Consider the following 16014-nt stretch of genomic DNA (forward strand, 5'->3'; position numbering starts at 1 on the left):
GTTTCACCCCCACAGCTCAAAGATATGCAGGTTAGGTGGATTGCCCACGCAAAATTGCCCCTTAAATTGGAGAAAAAAATAATTGGGTACTCAAGTCCACGGAGTTTGGAGATGTGTTTCGTAGGAATAATGGTGTTGAAGGCTGAGCTGTAGTCCATAAATAGAAGCCTGACATAGGTGTCTTTGTTATCTAGGTGTTCCAATATTGAGTGCAGGGCCAGGGAGATGTCATCTGCTGTGGACCTTTGCGGTGGTAGGCGAACTGTAGTGGATCAAGGCAATCCGGGAGGCTGTAATTGATTCGTGGAATGACTAACCTTTCAAAGCACTTCATAATGATGGATGTCTGAGCCACTGGATGATAGTCATTAAGGCGCGCTGCTTGGCTTTGCTTTGGTACAGGGATGATGGTTGTCTTCTTGAAGCATATAAGGACCTCAGATTGTTGTAAAGAGAGGTTGAAGTTCAGCGACTACCCCGTTGGCTGATCGACGCAAGACCCGAGTGCTCATATAGGTACCCCATCTGGGTCAGTGGCTTTCCGTGGGTTGACATTCGAGAAGGCTGCTCTGACATCTGCAATGGTTACCTCAGATACAAGTTCATCCGAGGCTTCCGGGGTGGAGGGCGTGCTGTCGCTGACCTCTTGCTCAAACCCCCCAAAATGGCGTGTCGTGTTTTGCGACAGGCTGCTCGGAGAATTGCCGCTTGCCGTTTCTCACAGCGACCGGCGATTCTCCAGCCCGGATGGGTCGAGCGGCCTGCCGAACCTGACCGGTTCACACCGGCGCCAACCACACCTGGTCGCTGCCGGCGTGAACAGCGCACGACCGGTAAGTGTGGGGCCTGTGGGGGGCGGAGGGAGGATCGAGCACCACGGGCGTGCGCATGAGATGTCTGGCCCGCGATCGGTGCCCACCCGATCATCGGGCCGGCGTCTCTAAAAGACGCACTCTTTTCCCTCCACCGCCCTGCAAGATCAAGCCGCCATGTCTTGCGGGACAGCGGAGTGGAAGATGGCAACCGCGCATGCGTGGGTTGGCGCCGGCCAACCTGCGCATGCGTGGCTCACGTCACTTCGGCGCCGCCGGCCGCATAATTCCCGGCGCGCCGCTATGACGCAAGCGTCAAGGCCGGGCGCTCTGGATTCACGCGCCACCGCTCCTAGCCCCCCGGGGTGGGGGGGGGGGGGGAGAGAGAATAGGGGGCGAGGAGCGGCCTCCGACGCCGGAGTGAAACACTCCGGGTTTCACTCCGGCGTCGGCTGTTTGTCTCCCTTTGGGAGAATTGAGCCCACAATCTTTTGACAGAAAGAATAAAAAAGCAAAGCAATATATTATTTAAATTGGGCAAGAAAACAATTCTGAGGTCCAGAGGGATCTGGGTGTCCTGGTACGTGAATCTGTACAACCTTTTTATAAAACACCTCAAATGCCCCATTCGTCTTGTCCGGTGCGGACACCAGCCACCTCCCAGAAGCCGAATCTGAATGACCTCTCGGGAGGCTGCCTGCTGCCTCAGCTGGCCTTCTACCCATATTCGTACATTGCCCCCTTTGTGCGTTGCAGATGACGCACCACCTTATCTTTGGACAGTTGATCAAACTGCATTTGCAGTTTCTTCCTGCTGGCCAGGTGCTCTGGGGTGTCGTCCTCTGAATACTTATCGTCCACGTCCAAGATTTCATCCAGCAACCGTTGGCGTTCCTCCCGTGCCTCCCCAGATCTGCTAACATCCGCGAGGCCGGCCGTTCAGCCCCCTCTCCAAAACCACATCCACCAGCTGCGGAGCATGGTTGATAGAAATCAGCTTTTCTAGTTAGCTATAGATGAGATAGATAAAAGGTTTAATTGAGAACTCATTAAGAATAATTAACTGAAAATCATATTAAGCATTTGTACGAGGGACTCCCTGATGATGACGCTGCCATGGGAATCAAGAACTGTGACGCTAAAGGCCCATTGATGATGTACATCTCTAAGATGGTACCCACAACTGACAAGGGATGGTTCTTTGCCTTTGGCCGTGTCTTCTCCGGTGTTGTTTCTACTGGTCTTAAGGTCCGAATCATGGGACCAAACTACACACCAGGCAAGAAAGAAGACCTTTACCTGAGACCTATCCAACAAACAATTCTGATGTTAAAACATTAATTCAGTGCAACTATGGCTGGGAATTAATCAGATAAGACTCTCGATTTTCACATTTTGCAGACTGCTAGAGACTGAGAGGTCAAATAGCTCAAAGACCCTATTGTGGTATAAAGTACTGGGTTGAGGTCCCAGTTCTGTTGCTATGCTAACAACCAGTCCATGGTGATAAGTCCTAGCGGAAAATGTGTTTTTTCAGGCAATGGTATGAGAAAATCAGACCAATATATTTAAATTCATATCTCTCTCAAAATTGACAGACACACACTTTGGTCGAATTGAGTGAATCATAAATTTGTTAAAGCCAATCAGAGTTGAAAAGAAGGCGAGACTTTAAGATAATAATCTCCTTAAAAATCATTGTCGGGATGGAAATATCCATTCGGAATCAATCTACTTCTTTCTGAAACTTATTTTCTTTGCTTGCTTTTGCTAAATCGCTATCTTTTGTTTAAATCAATCAGTAATTTTGTACTGTGTATCATGATTTAAAGAATTACCACGATCGGTAATTGTATTTTAAACTAAATTACTGTATTCGCTAAAGACAATCAATCTCACCTAAGTTTGTATTGTAACCAAGGTTTACCAGTAGACATAGCTGACAAATAAAGTTCAACGAAACTTTGCTAAAAAGCACAGCCTGAGGGTGGGATTTTCCAACCCCCCGTCGGGTCGGAGTATCGGCGGGGGGGGCGGCGTGAATCCCGCCCCCGCCGGCTGCTGAATTTCCCGGTGCTGGAGATTTGGTGGGGGTGGGAATCGTGCCACGCCGGTCGGCGGCCGCTCACAGCCGCCCCCCCGGCGATTCTCCGGCCCGCGATTTGCCGAAGTCCCGCCCGTTCTATGCGGGTCCCGCCGGCGGGACCTGGCGGCACGGGCGGCCTCCAGGGTCCTGGGGGGGAGGGAGGCGTGGGGCGATCTGGCCCCGGGGGGTGCCCCCACGGTGGCCTGGGCCGCGATCGGGGCCCAACGATCCACGGGCGGGCCTGTGCCGTGGGGGCACTCTATTCCTCCACGCCGGCTGTGTAGGCCTCCGCGATGGCCGGCGCGAAGGTGAACCCCCCCCCACGCATGCACGGGGATGACGTCAGCAGCCGCTGACGCTCCCGTACATGCGCGAACCCACGCTGGCCGGCGGAGTTCCTTCGGCCCCGGCTGGCGCGGCGCCAAAGGCCTTCCATGCCGGCCGGCGGGGCGCAAACCACTCCGGCTCCGGCCTAGCCCCTGAAGCTGTGGAGGATTCCGCACCTTTGGGGCGGCCCGACGCCAGACTGGTTCCCGCCACTCCACTGCGCCATTTCTGCTCGCCCCGCTGATTGCCGGATAATCCCGCCCTGAATATCTATTATTTGGGACTGACAATGGATAACGCATATCCAGGGTTCCGAATAGACACAGAGATCCATCAACGGTTCGAGATAAAAACCGCAGAATATTCCGCTTTCTTCACCCCGGCAACCTGGACTTCCCCATTATAAAGAAATCGATCCGTGAGTAGACTTTGAATACCAGTGAAAAGGAGAACCTCCTCCCTCCCCCAGTGCAAAAACCGCCACAGCTCTGCTGCCCCATCTGTCTCATAAATGCTGCCAACACCTTCGACCCCCCTCCCGCCTCTCTCTCCCCCCCCCCCCCCCCCCCCCCCCCCCAACACACACGCATGCGCACACACTTCCCGAACGGATCAACGATTTTGGCTTGGAATGATCCATTTGCGGGTTCAAGACTGTATTCCAATCTCTCCCCAAAATCAACTGGTGTGTATCCAAGTCCGGAATAGTTGCGACCATCCTCTTCATAAAATCTACATCATCACAATTTGGAGCATATATGTTCACCAAAACCATTGACCTGTCCTCGAACAATCCCATGACCATGACCTACCTGCCTCCCTGATCTGCCACCACCTTCTCCATCTGAAACAGAACTCTTTTGTTAATCAGGATTGCTACCCCCCCTAGGCCTTACAATCAAAACCCGAGTGGAACACCTGACCTACCCAACCCTTACGGAGCCTTACCTGCTCCTTCACCCACAAGTGGGTCTCCTGCAACAGCACCACGCTGGCCGTCAGAATCTTCAAGTTAGCAAAAATTCACCCCCATTTTACCAGGCCATGTCACCAAACAGATTGGGGGTCTCCCAGCCCCTCCTCAACTTAGCCATCACCACCACAAAGGATGCTCCCATCCCCACACCTAACTTCGAAAACCAGAGCCCACCCAAGATGGCACCCAGCCCCACCCATTCAGATGGGACAAATAACAACCCCTAGTCACCATTAGCAAACTATCCCACCTGTCCCCTTACCCAGAAATCCCCAACCACTTTCTGTTGGAACGGCACCTTTCTCTGCTATCCCCTTTCCCCCACCATTCACGCCACTGAGACACGCCAAAACTTGCCAAAACTGGTTCAGCAGGCCACAGCCCCTCCCCCCCCCACCTTACCTCCCGTTCACTAGCGAACTCCAGGTTGCTAGCACAGTACCCCCCTCCCAGGTGAACAACAAACAATAAATGAAACCCCCACACCCAACCCATCCACCTCAAAGTATCAAAACTCCCCCGCCTCCTACTCCACCCCAGCAACTGCTAATCCCCTCCGTGTCCATGTGCCCTCACAAACCTATGGAACCTCAAGTAAAGGAGAGAAGCATTCAAAACAAAAAGAACAAATCCCAAACATAATTGCAAATGACAATAGCTCTGTACAGAGAGAATAAGGGGCACCAGAAAAAAATAAACAAAAGAAAACACACAACCTATTGTAACAGGAACGTCCGGTGGCGACATGTAGATGGAGGTTGAACGTTTGGTGGCTCCCGCTAGAGCTTTCGTGTTTTTGGTACTTTTCACCCAATTTTGGGGGGAACTTTTATAAGAACGATCATTGAGGTTGGAGGAGTGCCCTCCGTAGGTGATTGGGGAGGATCAGACAGGGTTTGCAACGGGCAGGTTGTTGTCCTCAAATGGTGGTGCTTGTTAAATGTGGTGCTCTCCCCAACAGAAGGGAGGGAGCTGGAGGTGGTGGTGGCCTTGGATGTGGAGAAGGCATGATCAAGTGGAGTTATTTGTTTGTGGTGTTGGAGTGGTTTGGGATTGGGCCTAAGTTTATGGCGTGGGTCACAATTTTATATAAGGAACCAAAGGCGAGTGTTCAGAATAATAATCTTTATTGTCACAAGTGGGCTTACATTAACACTTCAATGAAGTTACTGTGAAAAGCCCGTAGTTGCCACATTCCGCCGCCTGTTCGGGTACACAGTGGGAGAATTCAGAATGTCCAAATTCCCTAACAGCACGACTTGTGGGAGGAAATGAGAGCACCCGGAGGAAACCCACGCAGACACGGGGAGAATGTGCAGACTCCGCACACTCAGTGACCCAAGCCGGGAAGCAAATCTGGGACCCTGGCATATAAATGAGGTGAACACAGGTTATTTTCAGCTGCAGAGGGGATTGAGACAGGGGTGCCCCATGTCCCCCTTTTGTTTGCGCTAGCGATAGAGCCCATGGCCATTGCTCTGAGGAGCTTGGATAAATGGAGGGCATTAGTGAAGGGGGTTGGCGGTGGAGCATAGGGTGTCCCTGCATGCTGACGACGTTTTGTTGTATATTTCAACTCGGGTCCCATGATGTGGGACATAATGGGGCTTCTCAGGCGATTTGGGGCTTTTTGGGATACAAATTGAATTTGGATAAAAGCGAGTGCTTTTTGTTTTGCTCTTCCGGTGCGGGAGCTGGCTCAGGGGAATTGCCATTTTGTGTACCATTCGGGTACCTGGGGTGCAGGTGGCTCGGGACTGAAATTGAATTTTACAAACTTGGAGGGTAGGGTCAAGGTAGATTTGTTGAGGTGGGACAGTCTCCCCTATCATTAGCAGACGGTACAGATGAATATCTTGCCCGGTTTTTGTTTTTATTCCAGTGGTTGCCAGTCTTTTTGGGGGTGGAACAGTTGATTTTGTCATTTGTATTGACGAGTAAGGTGACGAGGATTCGGAAGATGGTGCTTCAGAGAGAGTGACAGTCGAGGAGTTTCGCACTTCCGAATCTGATGTATTGCCATTGAGCTTCAAATGCTGAGAAGGTGTGGAGCTGGAGTAGGGAACCAGAGGCAATGTAGGTGAGAATTAGGCAGGCTCTTGCAGGTGGACAGGGTTGCGAGCGCTGGCAACGGTGCTGCTCCCGTTTGCCCCTGGGAAATACATGAGTAGCCCGGTGGTGATAGCCACGTTGAAGATTTGAGGCAATTTCATCAGCGTTTTAAGTTGGGGGGTGGTGGTGTTGAAGCTGATGCAGGTTCGAGAGTCATGTGTTTGAACCGGTGAGACTGGATGCTAGGTTTTGGGGATAGGAGGCGCGGGGGGTGATGGAAATGGATTTATGTTTGGAAGGGCAGTTTGTGAGTTTGGATGAGTTGATGGAGAAGTTTGGGATTCCGCGAGGGGAGGCCTTTAGATATATGCAGGTGCGGAGCTTTGCAAGGAACGCTTTCCTGTCATTTCTGGTGATACCTCCCACCTCGTTGTTGGAGGGGGTGTTGTCGGTGATGACAAGGGGTGGGGGGAGTCATCTTGACGATTTATGGGATGATTTTGGAGGTGAATATGGTGTCGCTGGAGGGGGTTAAGGCCAAGTGGGAGGAGGAGCTGTGGGTGGGAGCTGAGGAGGGGTTAATGTGTGATGTGTTCCAGAGGGTGAATGACCCAATCTCGTGTATGAGGCTGGGGTTAATACAGTTGAAAGTGGTGCAGAGGGCGCACCTGACGAGGTTGAGGATGAGCTGGTTGTTTGAGGAGGTGGATGACACTTGGAGCGGTGTGGGAGAGGTCCAGCCAGCCATGTACATATATTTTGGGTCTGTCCAAAGTTGGAGACATTTTGGGGGTCTTTTTTCAGCACCATGTCGTTGATCTTGCACTTGGATTTGGAGCCTAGTCCCCTGGGAGCCAGATTTGGATGTCGGACTTCAGAGCTGCAGACGGGAGTGGGGCAGATGTTTCAGTCCTGTTGGGGCGGAAGTCAGCATTTCCACCCAATGCCTCAGTATGGCTTGGGGACCTGATGGAGTTCCTGTATTTGGAGACAGTTGAGCTTACCTTGAGGGGGACGATTGAGGGTTCCACAAAAGATTGGGGTCTGTTTATTCTTAATTTTAAAGAGTTGGTGACTGCTACTTGGGGGAGTGAGGATAGGTATTGGGGGGCAGCTATTTTTTGAGCTATTGGGATGTTAGTTGGTAGAGTGGGGGGTGTTGTTATTCTTGTTTTGTTTGTTGTTTTATGTATAAAATGTTAAAAACCGAATAAATATATATTATTAAAAGACCTATTACGACAATTTCCCCAAACAGACCCATCCCAACCACAACAGCAAAGTTCCTCTTCCACCATTCTCAGTTCAGTCCAAATCCCTCAGCCTTCATGAATGCCTCCGCCTCCTCTGTTGTGTCAAGGAAGTGATCCCTGGACTTAAACGTTACCCTCAATTTTGCTGGGTTGACCACTCCAAAATGCACTCTGTTCTTGTAAAGTGTTGCTGCACGCCTTCTCGCCACTTGATTCTGCTTGGCCCATCTCGGAACCTTCTCCTTCATCTGATAGCTGTGACACAGACCATCACAGCTCTTGGTGGTTCATTGGCTTGTGGTTTCGGCCAGAGCTACCTGTGGGCCCTATCCAACACAAAGTGGATGGAGTGAGGGAGGGGGTGGGGATGTTGTCCTCCTCCCTTACCAACTTTGGAAACATCATCGAATCATCAAAGAGTACTCTGTCAGCCTCGGGCCCTCCACCCCCTCAGGGAGCCCCACGATCCTTGGGTTCTGCCGCCGTGACCTACTTTCCATGTCCTCGACCTTCGCTCTCAAACCCTTATCCCTGTCCTCCACCTTCAACTCTGCTTCCAACGAGGCAAGCTTGTCACTGTGCCTTGACAGTGCTTCCAACATCCCCTTCAACACCTTGCCATGGTCTCACACCGTCTCTAACTTCCTTCAAGTATCTCCTTTATTGGGGCTAGTGAGTCGTCCAACGACTGCTTCAGAGTCTCCAGCATCTCCCTTGTCATTCAAAGTGCCATTTGCGTTCAGCTGCCATAATCTCCGCCACTGTTTCCACCTTAATAGGAGTGGCCCCACTTGGTGAGCTTGCACTGTGCATTGTGCTTGACTCTGCCAGCGGACTAGCGTTGGCACCTTTCTTCCCAATATTCTTTGTTTGGTTCTTGGACATCCTTTAATAACCAAGTCTCAACTGGGATGAGTTTGCTTACAAATTCGCTCCGGAAATCGGGTGAACAGGGCCTAAAACCACGGACTCTGGCGGGAGCTACCCAACATGCGACCTCCTCCTACATGTCGATACCGGAAGTTCCCCGTCATTGAATATTTTGAAGGCTGAATCAGATTCCTGATTGACAAGGTTGTTAAATGGTACAGTGGTTATGAAGGAAAGGAGTTACGGCAACAATCAGATCAGCCATGATCTTATTGAATTGCACAGCAGCCTCGAAGGACCAATGGCTTACTCCTAATTTGTATGTTTCCTAAAACATAATATTGAAAAATGTTGTCCAAGGCACCAACACAAGATTTTGTTTGTCTTTTATCTTTCTAGCAGATCAAATTAGAATCAGAATTTTTTTTGGCTCACTGCTAAGAAAACCTTTTGACTAAAAGGCACTATATTTCTTCATTAGTATAATTGAAGATTTAAAATCTAGTGATTACACGTGTTTTGGTTTTCTTAAAGTAAATAACGGGTGGAACTTTCGGGCCATCCACCCTGGCTGGATCTTCCAGTCACCCCGATGGCGCACCCCCACCACAGGTTTAACAGTGGTGAGGGGCGTATTCAACGGGAAACCCAGTTGACGTTGGCAGGGCCAGAAAATCCCCCTACCGGCCAATGGTGGCACACCTCCACTACCGTGGAAAATACCTCCCAACATGTTCATTTGGAGAAAGTATTGCAGTGATTTAGAGGGGAAAAGCTTAATATGATGTAACTGCAATGCTTTTACAATAATCACAAAATACAGGGCATTAAGTTTGTGATGAAGGAAGGCGTTCACCACTGAATTGGAAACTGTGCAAAGATTTTGTGGGAGCACGGATTTTTGCTATTCTGGCATGACTTTCAATCTGGCGCCATCTGTAGGGGATCTGTGGCAGTCAGCAGCAGTAAAACCAGCTAGCAGGCTGAGCAGTGAACAATTCCTCAGAACAAACCAGGAAGTAAAAAGCTGAATTGTTATTCACTTGTAATCATTTTACAGAAAGCAAAATAAAGATTGGAATCGTGAGAAAATATGGAATAAGACTTATATAAAATTAGTTTGAGGCCAGAGATGTTGGCTTAGTCCACTATTAATAACTGTTACACCTCATCCAACAAGACTTTTACAGTGGCAATAGGGCATAAAACATTGAAGTTCACCTTCAATCGTTGATTCTGTGTTTTTTGCATCTGTGTTGGTTATGTCATGATCAGAATGCGTGAAAATAATGGTTTCTCATCCATATTCTCTTGTTTAAATTGTGTTTTTAAAAATGGACTAGGCTAATTATCAACATCGTGGAATATGACATCCCTTGCATTGTATGAACATTCCAGCACCAGGGACCTGGGTTTGATTCCAACCTTGGGTGACTGTGTGGAGTTTGCACATTCTCCCCATGTTTGTGTGAGTTTCCTCGGGTGCTCCGTTTTCCTCCCACAGTGTAAAAATGTGCAGGTTAGGTGGATTGGCCATGCCAAATTGTCTCTTAGTGTTCAAAGATGTGCAGCTTAACTGAGGTTATGGGCTTAGGGTTGGGAGTGGGCCGATGTAGGCTGCTTTTCCCAAGAGTTGGTGTAGACTCGATCAGCCGAATGGCCTTCTGCACTGTAGCGATTTTATGATTCTATGATGAGACATCTGTACCAACCAACTCTGGACAAAACAGAGCGATTGAGACTCCTCGTCTCCAACACTGTGCTCGTGGTTTGCACTTCTGCTCAAAATCCAATTGGTTTAATGAGGGTGTATGGCTCAACCTAAAACCACCCTGCGACATGGCCGAGACATGAGTTGTTTGAATTGTTTTGTTAAGAGTTTTTGGATTCTGCCTTCAGTTACAGTTTAACTTGAGAAGAGAAACTGAACTTCAGGCTGGCAGCCTGCCCCAGACCTCCATTTCTCTTAAAATCAGATCTCCAGAAAGAATCCTGTATATTTCCTACAGACTGAATTACTTCCCAGAATGCAAGAATACGTTGCTACATCTTCAACCGCTTCAACCAGGTTCCTAGGACAAAGATCAGGAATTCTGCCAGACAAAGCCCCCTAAAAGAACCTTAATTAGATATTGACTTACTTCACTGAACTCTACTCACGTGAATTAATAGCAATAGCTTTGATTTTTTTTCCTGGTAACTCACACTCTGTAACTTTCTCTCTCTCTGCCTTTCACCTTGTATGCTTGCAAGTGTAAATGTATGTCACAATCCATCTCTTCAGATTTTGAATGTGCTAATAAATTCTAGTTTTGTTTCACCTTAAAGTTGCTGTGGAGTTACTCTTAACATTCCAATTAACCAGGGTTTGGGAAACATCCTATGGCCCATTTCAACAAGGGAATGAGTACAAAGTAAACAAATTAAATTAGAAATTAAAATTACCACTGTCACGGGTGGAAGAGGGGGGCAGTGATAATAATTCAATCCACCTCACTCTCATGCCTAATAATTGCAACAGTACACCCCATGGAGTGGACGAAAGCTACTGACAGCTTCCAAATTTCTGTGTTTAACTGTGGATGTCCGAACTTGCTGCTGTGATACAATAATGACGAGCATCAACAGTTTCACAGTCATGGCAGCAGCAAATTCCAGGCCAATGCACTTGTCAATCTAGGAACTGAGTCAGATGTTACTTAATATTCAATTTCAGTTGAGTATTGGAATATATATTGTATGGTCTTCAAAGGTTACAAGTTTTTTCTGAGGCTGGCTAAAAAGATTGATCTGAAAATTCCTATCTTTGGATTGTCTTTGCAACAAATTTAACATTGTAACTTTTTTCCTTGTAGGTTCAATCATACAATGATGTTCAGCTGTCTCCAAAAATAAGGACCAGTCAAATGTTGCAAGCCACTGAGAATGTGTTTTTTACCAGAAAGCCTAATGTCAGCAGTACAAATCTTGAGAACAACTTAGCTAATCTGACAAACTCAGGTAAGATGTTGTTTGAGATTTTCTGGCATTGTACTAAAATCACATGGGGACATTTGTTTTATTTCCTGGCTCATTGTTTCCATGCTATTTGATTTTATTACTTGCCGTCTCTACATTCATAATGCAGCTTCTTTATCCACCAATCAACTGCCTTCCTGAATAATTGCAAGAATTCTCAAAATAGCCATGCATGAAATACTACCTTGTTATATTGTTACTACCAATCTTATTTGTCTAGTAATTATCTTTAGGGTTCCTAGGCCATAGAAGATGTAGCTTGGAACATGCTTCAGCAAAATTAGGCTGTTGAGCAACATATATAAAAACTAGGCGACCATGCGTAGTGGAAATTGGTCTGAAATAGAACATATTTGGGTATTGAATAATTTCCATGTGCTTTATAATAATGCAAGTGATCTACAAGGCACAAGTCAGAAATATGATGGAAGGTTCGATCCTGGCCCCTGTTCACTCTCCGTGTGGAGTTTGCACATTCTCCCCGTGTCTGTGTGGATGTGTCTCACCCCCACAACCCAAAGATGTACAGCCGAGGTGGATTGCCCATACCTTTTTATTAAAACAGTAAAGAATTTATACAAGGCCAAATGGTTCAAACACTAATTTTGCGTTAGAGAAACAGGGTACCTCCCCTCAGTACCAACATATGGGGAGGGGGGTAGGATACTCTGATTATTAAAACAGTGCACGACACAGTTGTACAAAAAACAAACGGTACAAGCACTAAACTTTACGCTGGAGAGACAAGATACCCTTGCCTCTGTACCAACAGAAGGGAAAGAAAGGGGGGGGTGGAGAGAGAGGGGAAAGGAGGGTGGTGGGGAGGGAAGGAGTCGGGGTGTTGGTGGAGGGGGGCCAATAGGGGAGGGGACTGCCTGAACTATCTACGGAGGCAGAAAAACAAAAGAACCTTCAATTATGAGGTGGATTGGTCATGCTAAATTGCCTCTTAATTGGAATTTTTTTTAAAAAAGGGATGCCAGTAGTGGTCCTAAGAATCATAGAATCATAGAATTTACAGTGCAGAAGGAGGCCATTTGGCCCAGTAACCAAATAACCAGTAACCCCACCCAACACTAAGGGCAATTTTGGACACTAAGGGCAATTTATCATGGCCGATCCACCTAACCTGCACAACTTTGGACTGTGGGAGGAAACCGGAGCACCCGGAGGAAACCCACGCGCACACGGGGAGGATGTGCAGACTCCGCACAGCCAGTGACCCAAGTCGGAATCGAACCTGGGACCCTGGAGCTGTGAAGCGATTGTGCTATCCACAATGCTACCGTGCTGCCCCCCTAAGCTGCAACTCTCACTCGTAACCTCACCAAGGCTCAAAGTTATTCAGACCTCATTATGCCCATGATCCACATAGGGATGCAAAAGGCTAATGCCAGAGGGGAGCTGGCAGCAGGTACTGTTGTTATCAAGACAACATTTAACCGAGTATCATATCAAGGAGCCCTAGCCAAAATGAGCTCAGTGGAGATCAAAAGGAAACCCTTCAGTGGCTGACAACACACACAATGCAAAGGAACATGATCAGCACAGACAGACAGCGATCATTGCAACCTCAAGGCTGTGCTGCAGCGAAGTCCCCTTGGTTCAATTCTCTTCATTTGTTTTATCAATAACGTTTCCTTTGTAAGGTCAGGTGTGATGCAGTTGACTGAGTCTAAAGTGTTAATTTCCTTTCACAGTTCTCCCCATAATTAAGCAGCTCATCCTAACCTACTGCAGGCTCTGAATAATAGTGATCTTTATTAGTGTCACAAGTATGCTTACATTAACACTGCAATGAAGTTACTGTGAAAATCCCCTAGTCGCCACACTACAGCGCCAGTTCAGGTAGACTGAGGGAGAATTCAGAATATCCAATTCACCTAAGACCAAGCACTTATTTCGGGACTTTTGTGAGGAAACCGGAGCACCTGGAGGAAACCCATGTAGACACGGGAGAACGTGCAGACTCCGACCCAAGCTGGGAATCGAACCCGGGTCCCTGGTGCTGTGCAGAATATGACTACAACATTCGGGTAGAGGGTACTCTGTGATTAGGTGCTCACCTTTTGACTTCTCCATCTATCGTCTACAGTATTCAAGCCAGGAGTGTTATGGAATGCTCCTCATTCATCAGGATGGGTGCAGCCATAACAACACCCACAATTCAAACCCACCGGACAAAGCAGTTTGCTGAATCACCTCCAGCCCATAGACTCTGCAAAAGTATACGGTGGTTGCACTGTATGCACAGCAATAATTCATCAAGGTTACTTCAATAGCATCACCCTCCTCTATGGCTCTCCATCACAATACTGGCAATAGCAGCAATATCTGAATGTCAACATCTCTTAAGTCTCACACGTCATCATATTTCAAGTATCCAGACTGAAGTATCCTGTAGTCTCTTCATAATGCCATTGGGACCACTGTTGCCCTACTAGCTGCAGCGGTCTAAGGAGATGGTCCTCCATCTCCTATGTGATTGGGTATGAAATGCAACTTTGCTACTGTTGCTGACACCTTTAAGACCAAACAAATTACATTTGGTGACTTACTGCACGATATACTCTTGTAAATGGCTGGCCCATGGTAAAAATAATGTTGAAAGTACAGTGGAGCTTTAATAAAATAACATTTAGCTGGGCAATATAAAAGTTGGTTAAAATGATGATCTTGAGCTAAACAGCAGGTAGTTTTTTTTTAAAGCTGTCTCTTTCTCCTAAACATTGTTTGTTCAATTCTGTTATATGAAAGCTGAGGGCAAAATTGATGACATGAGTTTAATATCCTAATGCTGAATGAAATCCCAGATAAAAGGCTGAAGATCAATTAGACACAAAATATTGTATTGGTATCCTGAGGCGCATTCTTTTTCTTACCCTGACTTTTTAGCAGACTGAAAAATGTTCAACTGGATTAAGTAAACAGGCGAAGTTACTTAGAAATATTGCAGGACAAAACATAGAATAGTTGAATAAATTCCAAAGGTATTTTCTCTGACCTTGATTTACATAATGAAAGCAGTAAATTTAAAGCTCTGCAGCTTTGGTTTTGCTATGGAAACATTTTGTTTGGCCAAGGGACCTGTGATTGTTGCTACAGAAACCTTTTTACTATTGGTTCAGTTTATAGGAGTGAAAGATCAATTGAGCAGAATTTTCAGTGCTTGAACTTCGATTCATATTACAGTACCGCCATTATGGACCATGCTCATTTCTTCCCTGTTGCTTTTGACCAATGGGCTTATGACTCAGCTTGTACCACAAAGCCAAACTGACACAATAAAACATTAATGGTTTTGTTTTTTTCTGTGCTGCAAGAGGTAATAGGATATGAAATTTATTTCTGCAAATGAACCAAAACAAACTGGAAATAAGTTTTATTTTGTACAGTGGCAGTGATTTTCCTGAGGGAAAACTTGGGCTCTTGCATACAGCTCTTGGGGCTGGTTTAGCACAGTGGGCTAAACAACTGGCTTGTAATGCAGAACAAGGCCAGCAGCGTGGGTGCAATTCCCGTACCAGCCTCCCCGAACAGGCGCCAGAATATGGTGACTAGGGGCTTTTCACAGTAACTTCATTGAAGCCTACTTGTGACAATAAGCGATTATTATTAATATGATTTAATCACTGTTTATGTGCTTTGTAGCATGATAGTGCGCAAAGTGTTTTACATTTTGTCTAAAATGTAAATGTGCAACTAATATGCAGAGAGCAAGAGATGTGAGAGATTTTGGAAAGCCAAAACAATAAAATTGTTGTATTCAAGTGAGGTCACACATCACAGAAATAAAATCTTGGCTCCCTGAGCTGTTTTCTAAACTTGGATATTATTGCATTGTAGTTGAAGCTTCATTTTAGTATGCTTCAAATTTGTTTCTTGGTATGACCAATTTGTTACCAATTTTATTTTGAATCCTGTCATATAGGAAAAGGGTCTGTTTTATTGTAGGTTAATGTTTTTAAACCAGGAAAATTCTGTAATTTGTCTAAATATTTGGAGCCATCCTAAAATTAGTTAAAACCAGCAACCCAGTTCATTAGGTTATACTGCAAAATTAACAGCTGTAAGATTATTTGACCATTATTTTATTGGTGCAAGAAGTTGTGGTAATCATAAAAATGTTGTGGCAAAGGTTGAAGAGGCCAAAGCTTTATTATTGTGATTTGTGACATCACCGGAGCACGTATTGTTTTGGCCTTCCAAAGTCCCATACATCTTTTATTCTCTGGATATTGGTTGTATATGCTCAATTTAGACAAAATGCAAAATGCTGTTGGCACCGATTACTTCAAAGTTGATATAAAAACTATTATGGCAAGCAAGAATGAAACGTGTTCTTATGAAAAAGATACTTTTTTTAAAAAAAATTATATTAAAGTTTTTAATTTTATACAGTGTACACTCGTAAATTGGAACCGTTGCATCTATCTTGAACAAGTTGTTCTTTAGGTATAACCCCTTCCCGCCTCCATTCTTTTGCTAATTCAGGGCCCTTTCTGGCCCTTTACTTCACCGGGGGTAGTTGTCCGGTGCTTATGTGTGGGTAGTGTCCTCCTTCTCCTTCCTCCCCCTTCCTACAACTTGGCCTCCCCTCCCTTTTTCTTCCCTCATCTC

General features: G+C 46.5%; 1 protein-coding gene across 5 annotated transcripts in view; it reads left to right on the plus strand.

The window, feature by feature from the left end:
- LOC119952464 (TOG array regulator of axonemal microtubules protein 1) overlaps window positions 1-16014 on the plus strand; it is a 173248-nt gene that overhangs the window by 36985 nt on the left and 120249 nt on the right. For all 5 annotated transcript variants that reach the window (XM_038776256.1, XM_038776270.1, XM_038776264.1 and 2 more), the window contains exon 2: window positions 11232-11376. In XM_038776256.1, coding sequence (XP_038632184.1) covers window positions 11232-11376 — 145 coding nt within the window. The remainder of the gene's footprint in view (window positions 1-11231; window positions 11377-16014) is intronic.

Source organism: Scyliorhinus canicula, chromosome 2 (genome assembly GCF_902713615.1).
Source record: "Scyliorhinus canicula chromosome 2, sScyCan1.1, whole genome shotgun sequence".
NCBI classification, from domain to species: Eukaryota; Metazoa; Chordata; class Chondrichthyes; order Carcharhiniformes; family Scyliorhinidae; genus Scyliorhinus; species Scyliorhinus canicula.